Below are 14,463 nucleotides of genomic sequence, written 5' to 3'. Positions count from 1 at the left end.
TGATGTTAAATCAAACACTTTAACATTCAACTTGAAATTACTCTCATTCCAGAAAATAATGGTTGGAATCATAGAGATGCTGGCACAGAGATTTCAGAAAATTGTTATGTTTCATTGCTTTGCTTTTTGGCAGTTACAGACCTGAAAAATTTAGCATGCTCTTTATTCCCACTGTCATATGGCTCAGCTACACGCATGAATTCAAAATGGTTTCCATTATTGGAAGGAGGCAGTCTTATTCTAGAATCAAGCTAGGTAACTTTTAATGTTCCAGATAATTGCTAAATTAAGCTCTCCCCACAGATATTTTATGGCATTTATTTTTCTCTGAAAACCCCATTCATTTTTAAGGTAGCTGAATAAATCCAGTGATAATAAACTTTTAAAGAGATGATGCAGGGAAAGAAAATAATGGCTAGATACAGGGAGAATATTTCAAGAGGAAAATGCCACCTGCCAAGGTACATTCTAAGAACTACAATATTATTAAGCCCACCCTAGTGCATAGCAATAAAGATATTATATATTTAAGTCAAATTTTATCAGTTGATACATTATCAAATTTGGGAGAGCTCGTATTTGTCCTATTTCAGATTTTCACACAATGAATTCTGAATGGTGGCACTCAGTACAGCAAAAAATATGCCATGTGAAATTATTTGCACTTTCATCCATTTTTCAGCTATTGACCCATTAAATCATAATTTTAAATAAAAAATTTTTTCTTCCACCATGTGCTTCATAATTATAGATGTAATTTTCAGTACTTGACTGTAATTACATCAGGAGTCAGCAAGTTATGCCCTTTGGGCCAAATCTGGACAGGTGCCTGTTTTTGTATGACCAAAGAATTAAAAGGATTTTTTTTTACAGTTTTAAATGATTGAAAAAATCAAAATAAGAATAAAATTTCATAATGTTAAAATTATATGAAATTCAAATTTTAGTTTCCATGCATAAAGTTTTACTAGAACACAGCCACACCCATTTATTTACATATAGTCTATGGATACTTTTGTGTCACAATGGCAAAGTTGAATAGTTACAGAGACCCCATAGCTCACAGAGCTTAAATATTTACCATTTAACCCTTTATAGAAAATGCTTGCCAACCTGTAAGTAATATGAACAGTGATTTAAGCATCCTGCAATATATAATTCTCAAATGTAATGATTTCTAGGTTTAGAATTAGTGTAAGCATTTTAGTAACTTGCATCACTTATATGCAAACCGTAGTGACAAAATGAGGTATACCTAGCCTAGATGCTTTCGATTTGATGGTTTCACTCGCATTACTAGAAGAGGAATAGGCCACACTGAAGATTGATTAGAAATGTTTATATGATGATTTTTTTTCCCTAGTTTTTTCTCCTCCCTCTCTGGCTACTTGTACTTAGATTCCTTCATAGAATATCATTCTTCTGTTTCACCCTTTAATGTCAGTGTTCCCCAGTCACATAGTCTAACCTCTGCAAGTCAGATTTGGCACACTGTCCTTAAGTAATCTCTTCTCGATGAATCTTATTATAAGTTCATCACACCCAAATCTGTCTTGAGACTTACTCTATCTTCTGAACACCAGACTACATATCTGAATGATGCTGAACATCTTCCTCAGAATGTCACACCTAACACTGAGTTGACCAACTTCCTGGTTCCTACTCCTGCCAAAAAGATGCATCTTTCTATAAGAATTATCACCACATGTATAACAAGCAAAGCTAAAAGCATAGAAGTCATACTAGAATCTTTCCCTTTTCTAATACTGCACACAGCAAATCAAATAGTACCATGTCTTGTACATTGCACCTCCGTGATATCTTTCTAATCTGCGATATCTCTCTAATCTGCCACTGCCATAACTAAAGCCCATTTTGCTTCTTTTCTGGATTATTATATTAACCTCCCATCTGATCTCCGTGCCTCTCCTAAGGCATCCAACTCCTAATCGATGTTTCCAGAGTAATATTGCTAAAACTCAAGTTCAATTATGTCCTGTTCATCCAACATGATCTAAATGGCATTGTTCTGTGCTCCCATTGAGCCTAAGACTATCTCTGTGGCACAATGCATATCACATTCTACTACCGCGTATGTTATCATCATTAGACTATTAGTAACTCAGTCATTTTTTTAAAAAAATTACATTCAACTTGGAATCCCCAGCATTTAGTTGAAGTAAACTGGTAACTTGTAGATTAACATTAAAGCTAATTACAGTTTAGTAAATTAGATTGTTTCCATTAATATTAGCTCTCAGCCATATGTTTTCGGAGTGAGCATAAGGAGGTGCTGTCATTCATTCATTCAGTCAATCAGTCAGTCAACAGATTCTTATGACCTTAGGCCTTAGGAAGATAGGTGAAATGGCGAATAGATCAGGGTTCTCAAATTTAAATGTACGTATTGATCATCTGAGGCTCTTGTTATAAAGTACAATCTGGTTCAGAAGGTCTAGGGAAGAACCCAGCAGTCTGCATTTCTATCAGTGATGCAGCGCTCCCAGTCTGTGGACCACACTTGGAAAACCAAAACACTAGAGTGCAAGATAATTATCTGCAGAGGGATTTTTGTAATTGTTATTTATTTTTAAACATTTATACCATAATAACATATGCTTATTGGAAAAAAATAAAACAGAATGTATAGACTTGCAAGAAAAATGGCCAGTCTCTGTACCATCATTTCTATGTCACCAGGTCAACTTTTTAATTATTTGGCTGTTTCTGGTAATCATTTACTCCTTATTTGTAGACATATGCTTTGCTATTCTTTTTTTTTTTTAACCATTTGTTTTAGATGTGTTCTACTTCATGGTATAGTAACATGTTTTTTAACACTCTTACCTTACTCCATATAACTCTCTTACTAATAGTTAATATGTACTAAATGATTTCTATGTACCAGGTAATATTCTAAGCATTTTGTGTACGTTGATTCGTTAGTCTTTACAAGAAACCAATGAAATAGACCTATATGAAAATCTCTATAAAATTGAGGAGAGAAATGAATCATAGTCACTTGCTCAAAGTCTCCAGATAGGAAGTGGTGGATACAGGCAGTCTGATTTTTAACTATTATGCCAATTCTACTTCTAAAAAAAAAAAGATATAACAATTTTATTTAAATCAATATGAAATATATAATAATTGAGATTATGAAAATGAATCAACTGAAGAGCCAAGCACTGACACTAACCACATTTTCTCTCCTATAAAGCTTTTAGATATTTTTTTTCACTTTGAAAACTTACAATACTCACTTTTTGAAGCTACACCATATCAATTTATCTGTTATCCTCATTCCCCTCCTTTATATAGCAGAAGCCCTTCCCTGCAAGTTTATTGCAAATCTATCTTTTTGGGTCTAGTTGTATCCTCTGTTTGTTTTATTTTTTAATAGACAATTTTTTAGAGCACTATTAGGTTCACAGTAAAATTGAAGGGGATGTACAGAGATTTCCCACATATCCTTTACCCCTACAAATACAGAGCCTCCCCATTATCAATATCCCCTACCAGAGTGGTGCATTGATACAATCATAATCATCCAGAGTCCATAGTTTACATCATGGTTCACTCTTGGTGTTGTATATTCTATGGCTTTGGTTTGGACAAATTTATAATGACATATCCATCAGTATAATAGTATACAGAATATTTCCACTGCCCTAAAAATCCTCTGTGCTCTATCTATTCATTCTTTCCTTTCTCTATAACCTCTGGCAACCACTGATCTTCTTACTGTCTACATAGTTTTACTTTTCCAGAATGTAATATGTTAAAATCATACAGTATTTAGCCTTTTCAGATTTTTCATTTACTAGTATGTGTTAAAGTTTCTTCCATGTCTTTTCATGGCTTAATAGCTCATTTCTTTTCAGCACCAAATAATATTTCATTGCCTGCATCTACCATAGCTGATTTACCTATTCACCTACGGAAGGACATCTTGGTTGCCTACAGGGTTGGGCAATTATGAGTAAAGCTGCTGTAAACATCCATGTGCAGGTTTTTGTGCAAACATAAGTTTCCAACTTTGGATAAATACTGAGGAGTATCATCATATGATAAGAGTATGTATGATTTTTGTAAGAAACTGCCAAACTGTTTTCCAAAGTGACTGTACTATTTTGCGTTCCCACCAGCAATGTAGGAGAGTTCCTGTTGCTCCACATCCCTACCACACTTTGGCGTTGGCAGTATGATCTTGTGTATTTTGAATCTCTTCCTTAGCTCACTCATTTGTTTTGATAGAGAACACCCTCAAATATTTTTTTAATATATTTTTAAATTTTTATTGGGGAACAGTGTGTTTCTCCAGGACCCATCAGCTCCAAGTCGTTGTCCTTCAATCTAGTCGTGGAAGGCTCAGCTCAGCTCCAGGTCCAGTTGCCGTTTTCAATCTTTAGTTGCAGTTCCCATGCAGGAATTGAACCAGCAACCTTGTTGTCGAGAGCTTGCACTTTAACCAGCTGAGCCATCTGGCCGCCCCTCCAGCAGCTCAGCGGCAGCTTGTTGTCTTCAGTCTAGTTGTGGAGGGTGCAGCTCACTGGCCCATGTGGGAATAGAACCAGCAACCCTGTTGTTCAGAGCTCGCGCTCTAACCAACTGAGCCATCTGGCTGCCCTCAAATATCTTTTAAAGGGCATATGAAAGGTAAACTCTAAATCCTTTTATGACTGAAAATGTCTTCATTGTATCCTTGCATTTAATCGATACATTGACTAAATATAGAATTCTAGGGTAAAATTAACTTTTCCTCTGGAGTTTGACGGGGTTTCTCCTTTGTTGTTTAGCACTAATGTTTTTGAGAAGCCTGGTGCCAGGCTGATTTTTATTTTTCTGTAAGTGATCTGTTGTTCCTCTCAGAGGGCATTTTAGAATCTCCTTTTTATCTTGTGCTTTGAAATGTCACAATAGTGTGTGATTTGAACTGGATGGGATCGAAGTTTGATTGGCAGAAAATAGAGGGAAGGTTCTCCAGTGCAGTAACTGGCACAAAGGTACAAAGGTGGGATTTAACAAGCAGTGCTTGGGAGATTTGAGTCAGCTCTCAAACCCAGTTCTTGCACTTACCAACTTGAGTCGTGTAATGCAGGTTATAGAACCTCTCTAAGCTTTTGTCCTATATTGTAAATTAAGGATGTTGAAACCTACCTCCCAGGGTTGTTGAGAGGATAAAATTAGATAATATAAAAATAGAGTTATGAAAAAAATTATCCTTTAGGAAGCAGGTATGAGAACTCCTTGAAGGGAGAATAGATCCACCTCTGTTTTAATCTTTTTTTTTTTTTTTAATTTATTGGGGTGACAATTGTTAGTAAAATTACATAGATTTCAGGTGTACAATTCTGTATTACATCATCTATAAATCCCATTGTGTGTTCACCACCCAGAGTCAGTTCTCCTTCCATCACCATATATTTAATCCCTTTACCCTCATCTCCCACCTCCCACCCCTCTTACCCTCTGGTAACCACTAAACTATTGTCTGTGTCTATGAATTTTTGTTTCTCATTTGTTTGTCTTGTTCTTTTGTTGTTTTTGGTTTATATACCACATATCAGTGACATCATATGGTTCTCTGCTTTTTCTGTCTGACTTATTTCGCTTAGCATCATACTCTCAAGATCCATCCATGTTGTCACAAATGTTCCTATATCATCTTTTCTTAATCAGAGTGCTTTGATAAGCCCTTAAGTGGGTAGAGGTGGCCTCTAGGGAATGGATGTTGAGCAAGGTGTTCAGATAACCTGACAAAGAGAGACACTGCCCTCTTTAATAAAGGGTGGTGGGAATATTCCATGCTGGGAAACAAGGAACTAGGGAAGAAAATACCAATGAGTTGCGCTAAACCTGCCTGGAGAACAAGTCAGGGAAGACCCTCCCCTCTTCCCTCAATTTTAGTTTGGCTACAGAAGGTCATTGGAGACAATATCAATGTCTAATGGGAATAGGCACTGTTTACTGTCTGCTGTGAGACATAAACCCTGTCTTCTATCCCTTTTATGAAATTTTACTTCAATTCTACACTCTTTAATAATAATAATTGTGTGGGAGTAGACTTTTGTTGAGGGCAACTCAAAGAGATGGATGAAACAGATAGTATCTGAATAACATGTGTAAAACACTCAGTATAATGGTCAGCACACAGTAGGAACCAAATCTTGTTACAACACAGGCACATGAGTCATTATTCCAGGCCCTTAACCAGGTTTCCCTGACATGGACAATCTGAATCTAAAGTTACACTTGCTCTACAGCTTTTTGAAGCCTACACCTGGACTCTGTGAATACCACAGCATCAATTCAGCATTACTAGAAATATTCTCTTCCTTGATGGACTAGTTTTTGCTTCTGCTTAAAAATAAAAAATAAAATTAAAAAACATGTAATTTTACAATGAAATAACATATGTAAAGAGCCTGGACACCTAACAGACGTTTCATGAAGGCTTGTTTCTTCCATGCTATCTCCCCTAAGAGGAAAACACAGCCAATTGTTTCTCATTTCCATAAACAACAAACCAAAACATATGTGGATTTATTTTTTGTTTTTACAGAAATAATGTTAGGTTAAAGAAAGAATTGTGTACTTTAACCATAGGACTGATTAAACAACCAAGAGAACAGGTTATAGATAATTTTAAAAATAGGACTGGCTGTTGTTCTGCTTAGAAACTGAAAATTAGAACTCAGTAACATGGATTAAGTGTCCCATTGTGTCAACAGCACAGAAGGAGATACTGTGCTATTTTTTCAAAGGCATACCAACATGTTATTTCTTTCAAAAAAACAAAACAAAACAAATGGATTGCCAATATAAAGATAGCCATGACCAAAATTCAATTACCTAAAAAACACAAAGAGCAAACAAAATCTCATACATAGTAATTTGTGGTATTTTGTGTATGCTTTGTCATAAATTGATGCTAAGCTTATATAAGTGACTACAATGATATGTTTCTTCCAAAGTCTTAACACCAATAATTTGGTAATAATGATTGTATTTTCCAACATGTTCGAATACTTTTGTACTCTCTAAAGGATTGAGTCCAGCAACTGTAAATGAGAAATGTATACCTTTTAACTTCAGCTGCTAGTGTTCTATTTGAATCTAAGGTTATCATATAAGTAATATGTTATAACTACTTCCCCAGATACTCATTTAAAAATGATATTTTTGTGTGAAGAGATTCATTTTCATGTTCGACCTTAAAAAGTAGTGCCTTTCGTTTAGCCTATTTCAGCATCAATATCTTTATCATATGTGCTTGTTATATTTCTCTTTCCTAGTTGACTATAATTTCTTGAAGGCAGAGACTGTGCATTGTCTTTTTTTTTTAAGGTCCTAGTACAGTGTCTAAAGCATAGTAGGAGCTCAGTCAATTTTGTGAAATGAACAAGTGAATGAATGCCTTATTAGATACTGTACAAAGCTAGCATTCAGAGGAGTTTAAATCAATAGCATGTGGTACAGTGTAATCTAACGCTGAATTATTAAGAGAGAAAAATCTGGTAAAGATCTTTTCGTGTGTGTGTGTGTGTGTGTGTGTGTATGTACATTTTAGAATCTTAACAATCTGGCTATCAATTCCCAGTTCATAAGATAATAAAAATAAAATAATAAAATAAAATAATATATCCAGAGAGTTAGGGGCCGGTTTAGCCTAGTGGCCTTTTACAGGTGCAATTTATTTTTACAGTAAAGAGAAGAACACTGAATCTTCCCAGAATAACCTGATTCCAACAGAGTTAAACAAAGTTGTTCGTTTTTCCAGGTTTTTGACATACTTCTGTCTTTCTAGACTGTGAAGTAAATCTCTATTTCCCAAAAGCCCCAGTACCAATTTTAATGATCCTGTCCACGTGACATATTTTCTTTTTGTTTCACTTCTATTAGTGAATGACAAGTGAAGGATATTCATTTTAACTTGAAAATGTCACGTATGCACTTTAAGAGATATATTTTTTCAGCTTTTAATGAGATGGTGTTTCTTTTTGAAAGACATACTCATCTCTGATGCAGTGCTGTGCAGGTGACAACTGATATTTAATAAGCGATGGTTCTTGTATTAGTCACAGTTCTCTAAAGAAAATGTCTCAGATTGCTTTTGAAAAACTCTTAGCGTCACTAGCCCAAAGGCAAGATGTGACCTTTTTATTACATAATGAGAATCATTTATTATCTTACAATGTATCTTAAAGTCACAGACAAAATGCCACTTTGATAATTGCTTTCAATTAGCTTTGAGCATAGCATATATTCACAAAATGTCTTCTCTAATTTAGACTTGAATTAGAGAAAATTGCAGACATAATCTACTTTAAGCTTGTCTCATTTAAGGTGATTCGTGGTTTTATATCAAAGAAATCAAAACGAGTAGCTTTAGAACAGTCTCTCAAAGTGTTTTAAGCAGGCTTTTCAATATTTGATTCTATTCTATTACCAATTAATTAACAGATTAGAAATCTAGTTCATCATTCCTGACCTTTTATGCACGTTAACTTGTGACTTTCAATCCTAATGGTTGTTTTGAAATTAAGCCTTGCAGTTCGTGTTGAAAGAGAGAAACAATCTGATTAGCAAGATAAATAAGGCTTGCCTTAATACCAAGTGCATCTTCATGTTTGGCTATCACTGGGATTCAGAATATATAACAGTGCATCCTTTCCTGCATTAAGTAAATGATGCATAACTAATGGTCAATATTTTACATCAGATAATCATGTAACCTAAACAAGGAGTTTGGGGGTATTGTTACAAGTGAGGTTAAGGTAAGATGATGATTAAAATGTGATTTCAGTTAATTTTTATGTTTCGTTAGTACCCTGAGCATTTGGGATATCAAATGTATATCTTTATCTCTCTTAAAAATATTTTCGAAATAATAAACACTATGAAACTACATCTTATACTTATGGTGTTTCTCATGGAATATTAATTAACTAACGGAGATTCTCAGAAAGTGGTATTGTATCTGGAGATTTTTCTCATTCTCTTTATTTTTTTCCTAGATAAAAATCACACACAAGAACCAAGCTCCAATGCTGATGGGCCCTCCTCCAAAAACTGGGTTGTTCTGCTCCCTCGTCAAAAGAACAAGAAACAGAAGCAAGGAATAATCCTGCATAGTTTCTTTCTTAGAGATCTAATTAGCATAATTGGGCCATGGAACACTTATGCTGGAAGTCTTTGAATCATTTCAAGTCTCCTGCTCATGCAAAATTATGGAATTGGTTTAACAGTTTTTGTTACTGAGTTCATGTAAAATTCATCTATTAGAAAATTTATTGTCTCAGTTTTTATAGGCATCTTTGCATGAAGCAAGCAGAAGTTTACATGAAGTGATACTGCCTATTTTTGTTGCATGCATCCCCATAGATTTTTATGTCTCCCACCCATTCCTCTCTCAATTTCCATTTCCTAACCTGGGAGAAAAACCTATGAAATATAAAAAAGGAAATGCCTTGGGAAATGTGATTCTCAGTGTGATTCCATTATCGATAAGCACTAATCAGTAATGCTACAATGATAATCGCAGATTGCTATGCTTTTCCCTTAGAATCAGTGTATCAATAGTCTTTGACCTATGACTTAAGGAGAAGCTTTTAATTGAAAGAATTTATTAAATAGTTGTATATGATACCTTGCTGTATCTAAATAGTTTTTCTTTGACATCTTAATGCTTCTGAGTGGAATTTAAATATCAGATACAACGTTTTCGTGTGCTGAAAAATAGGAAGTGGTTTTTATTTTGTTTAGTTTGTTTTTAATTCCAGAAATAAGTGAAAACATGCTACTTGGCAGTAAAGTGTGGTCGTATGACAAGCCTTATTCCTTTCTGCACGTGAATCTAGAAGAATATTCATAACCACACCAGTAACCAAATAGATATTTTAAACTATGTGCCTAATAAACTGTGTTTCCCACCAAAGACTCAGTAAAAAGACACTTGAGAGAAATGTTTTAATGCATAATTAATTGTGGAGAAAATGTATGGTTCTTATGATTAATTTTGTGATTACTAAAACCCTGGAAGAGAGTGAATTACCCATTAATTATAATTAAAATTCTCACTTTTCATAGACAATAGGCCATACAACACATTCAAAGCTCAATATTGTTAACCTAACAGAGGTAATATATAAAAAGCTGATTACTTGCTTTTTAGGGGGTCGTTTATAAATATAAGTATCTGTAATTTTTAACGGATAAGTTAAGTACACTTGAGAAAGAAAATGACTGTATCAGTTCCTTTCCAATATGAATTGAGACCTGTAATAATATTGAGCTCATTGAAGCGAAGCTTGCATGCAATTAGCCCCCTCACCTACTTCACTCCCATCTCTGACATTTCAAATGTTTATTTGGAAATAATGGCCTAGATCATTGTTTAAAGTGCTCATGGCATGGTTGGACTTTCTGTTTAAAGAAATTATGGAATAGTACTTTTCTTAGTGTTTCATTTAACTTATGATATAAAATGAAATGCTATTTTGAGCAGTTTTGGTATTGTTCATTCATATTGATATGCATCTCATCATTGCATGTTTTATGTTTTCAAACATGCCATAAGGAAAACAAGTGCTTGAAATGTATGATTTATTAGTTTCTCTCTTCACTCTGCATTAAAGTACTAATGATTTATCAGTTCTGTTTTTTTATTGATTCATTCATCTTTGAATAACAAATAGCATTTAGTGATTCTGTTGAACACAATCCTGTGCATGGATTTATGGGTTTCAAGTAAAATTGCTATAATTTTTGTTCTTTGGTTTGAAAACTCAACTGAATGCTGTTATATCAAATAGCTACTCTCAAGCAATGTGCTGTAATGGAAGATTATGTATAAAGCATATTCTTTTAGTGTTCCAGGAATATTGGATGGTAAATATTAATCAACAATAAGTTTAATTGCTTTGAAAATAAAAGCTTTTGAATAAAATTAAGACTAGCATTCCCAGGAAAATTATTATTACAATTGCAAATGTACCACAGCAGTCACTTGCCCTAGCATAATTTAAAAAATGGTATTTGGCAGAACTGTAATCTAGGCCAAAAGAAATCTCAAAACAGTAACAAATGTATTACTGATATAATGTTACATAACACACGCTTTTTTGTGTGTATCTTTGGTTATAGGTAATAAATATCCTCACATAAACTGATAAAATTTTCTACAATGGGCAGGCAGTCTTTGTGTCAAAAACATATTCTGAATTCCACAAATTATTTTATGTTGGGTACAACATACAATTAGTTCTTGGCTACCTTTTAGGGTATATAGTTTGAAGGCAGCAACAGTTTGTGAATCATTTTTGACAATCTGTACAGTGCAAAGCTGTTGAATAGATGGTGGGATGAGACAAATTAAACAACTTGCCTATAAGACTTCAATAATTGAAATAATAGGATGCAGCTTTACTTCAATGTAGCTATGTAACTATAATTATATAAGTAGTTACATTTTCAGTCAATTGGAGTCATTGGTACCAATAACAAATGTTAAAATATGGATCAAATTTTACTTTTCCCAACTCATTTCCTAAAGATACTGATGTGCTTGCCCTTCAAGTACACTTCTCCTGGGGTTTGGAAAGTAGTTTATAAAAACAGACTTTGATGGTTTTGAAATCACAGAAGATATTCTTCCCATTTTTATGACAGCTTCAAGTAAAGAATATTTATTTTAAGAAAATTTCTAAGCTGAAAGTTCTATGGTATATTAAAATATTGAATAAAAAATGTTAGCATTACAAGAGAATTTTTTTCTTACATGTATGTGGATGACGATTTGAATAATTGAGTCAACCTCTTTTAGACATAGTGGTATAAAGTTTTAAGTGGCTGAAGCTCTTAAGTAAAAGTTCACACTGAGTTTACAGGGGTCGGAGGAAAAAGAAAAAGAAGATGTGTACTTTGCTAAACATTTTTATACACTTAGTTGATAAACAGAGAAAGAGATTCCAGAATAAACCTGGATATCCATATATAGGAATGGAAGTATCTATGTAGAACTACAAATTTTACAGGATGTATTTTTCCACTTACATCTATATACCATGTGTATTTGATTCAAAAAATGCATGGAAGAAGAAGAGGGAAAAGTAACATTTTAAAACAAGTTTTTATTTTTAAACAGGTTATGCAATTATAGCCAGAATAAAGTAAAAGTTTCAGATGTTTAGTGTGGTCTACTAGAGGCAGAATTTTAAATCCAATGAGAATTAATGAGTCATGTATACGTTTCTGCATTTTGTTCTTTTTTTTTCTTTTTTAGGGAGATGGGAAGCAATTGCAATTTTCAAGGAAGAATCTGTTTTGAATCTCAGACTGTATTTTACTTGAATGAGACAAAACTTTTAAATGGCTCCATTCATTTTTCTGTCAAAGTCAATTTGCTATTTATTAGTTACAAACTAGAAAATGTACTTTTCATGGCACATATAACCCCAAATAATTATTCAAATATAGTACATAGATCTTAAATTAAATGATTAAGCCCTTATAATGTATGTTGAGGATGTAAAATTTAATTAAGTAAAACAAACAGAAACCTGCAAAAGAGTTTTTATTTTGTGAAAGGAAGAAGTCGCTCTTCAAATCTCCCAATTAAATTTCATCTATTTAAAGTTTGGATAAAATCACATTTGAAGGATTCTATACATCCTTATTACATTTAGAACCATGGAATGCATTTAAAGTACCATGTTTTCTCAGAAAGTGTTATATACAGTATTCTGTGTTTTTTGGGTGTTTTTTGAAATAAAAATGCTGATCACTCAGATAAGTGTCATTCCTTACTGCCGTGTTGGCCAGATTTTGTTCATAAATGAACTCTTCAAGCAGTTGACAGCCAATCTACTATGGTGAAATCCACTAAGAGTACCAGGCCAGCAACCCTGGCTTTTGTCGGGTAGGAAGGATTCTAAATAGTTGGGGACAGAATTCTGTGTTTTTAAGAACCAGACCATTCTATTGTGCGGTGATTTGGCCCCGAGTTGCTGCTGTGAACATCATTCCAGAAATTTCGGAGATTCCAGGAACACCAGTAAACCAGATAAAATAGTGAAGACTAAATGACTAGGCCAGGGGTTCTTGGAAGACTTATGTTGAATTTTCTTGATGAAACTGATTTCTAATTTTATTTTGTGTAACAGACTTCAAAAAATATCTCATGGGCACTGACTAGGTACAAGATATTTTACAAAGGGGCTGCAGCAATTGCAGAATTGTTTTAAATGACATTTCTCTAAATGTCTTTCGTCTATTGGAGGAATTAAGTAAATGAATGACCATATTACATGATGGAGTAAGGTAAGAACCAAGGTAAGCAAAATGTGATAAATATTCAAACGAGGAAAGATAATTTGGTTGGAGAAATTCATAAATGCCTCTAGAGAACATAAATCTGCCTTTTCAGGGTAACTAGAATTTTACATGGAGAGAGAAGTAGAAAAAAAGAACTCCGGAATAAGAGAAGGGATGGAAATCAAGTCCTGGATGCTTCTTTGCGTCATTTCACAAAAAGGTTAGGGAATTTATAAATCAGGCATTTGGATGGTTGTTCTAAAATTATTAGGAAAAGAGGAGCAAGAGAAGAAGAAGAAGAGAGAGAGAGAGAGAGAGAGAGAGAGAGAGGCAGGGGAAAAAGTAAAGAATGGACATAATGAGAAAGTAAGAGAATAAAGGCAAATCTCAAAATTAGGATTAAGTGGCTGTAAGAATTAATTTTGCATTCTGCAAGAGAGAAAAAAAAATAAACGATTCTCAGGTATTCTGACATATAATGCCTCAAAGCAATGTCTGGCCATCGCACCTTTTATAGGGAGTTTTGATTATAAAATATTGTAATAATGTAGGTAACTTTACAGACCCTCTAAAGCTAATAGAGAATGCTAAGTGTAAAGTGTGTTAATGCTAAATTTACAAAAAAAATAAAATAAAATACATAAAAAAATAAGTTTAAAACTCATATAGAATAATTACTAGAATAATGGAAAAATTCCTAGTAGAAAAATAGAATAGTCTAACATCTTACACATGGAGGCAGAGTCACTAACAGGTACAAAAGGCTCTATCTCTGTTACTTAGTTTTTCTAACCAAGTATCCATTCCTTGAATTCAGTTTATCTCAGGGGGGTTGGGGGGGGGGAAACAAAGAAAAAAAAATTGGTGATTAATATTGTGTTAATACTCAAGTTTTTAGGCACTTTATAGCATATTGTTGAAAAAATATTGAAAATTAGAAAATATATTTGTGCTAAAAGAAGACTACTCAGGGTGTATGTGTATATTTTGACTTCCTACTATAGCCCCATTATTAGAATCTTGTACTGTCAAACAATACCCAGAATTCAGAAAAAATGTTTCTACGTCCCTGTTGCATTTCAAATATTTGAAAGTGGTAGAAAAATTAAACACTACACAGCCCCACAAAATGCTCTTCAATACAGT

The 14,463-nt window shown here is 33.8% G+C and overlaps 1 protein-coding gene across 4 annotated transcripts in view; it reads left to right on the top strand.

Annotated features, from left to right (window-relative positions):
- The window catches only part of DGKB (diacylglycerol kinase beta), a 642,123-nt gene extending 631,168 nt beyond the window's left edge, over positions 1-10,955 (top strand). For 3 of the 4 annotated variants that reach the window (XM_074340800.1, XM_074340803.1, XM_074340802.1), the window contains one exon: positions 9,021-10,656. In XM_074340800.1, coding sequence (XP_074196901.1) covers positions 9,021-9,128 — 108 coding nt within the window. In that variant the 3' untranslated portion in view covers positions 9,129-10,656. Of the gene's footprint in view, positions 1-9,020 lie in introns of all 4 variants that reach the window. The other variant, XM_019727049.2, reaches the window with a different exon arrangement.
- The last annotated feature ends 3,508 nt before the right edge of the window (positions 10,956-14,463 follow it).

The sequence above is a fragment of the Rhinolophus sinicus genome, linkage group LG09 (assembly GCF_036562045.2).
Source record: "Rhinolophus sinicus isolate RSC01 linkage group LG09, ASM3656204v1, whole genome shotgun sequence".
Taxonomy (NCBI): domain Eukaryota; kingdom Metazoa; phylum Chordata; class Mammalia; order Chiroptera; family Rhinolophidae; genus Rhinolophus; species Rhinolophus sinicus.
Note: the sequence above shows the minus strand (reverse complement) of the source record. Positions and strands in the feature narration are given on the sequence as shown.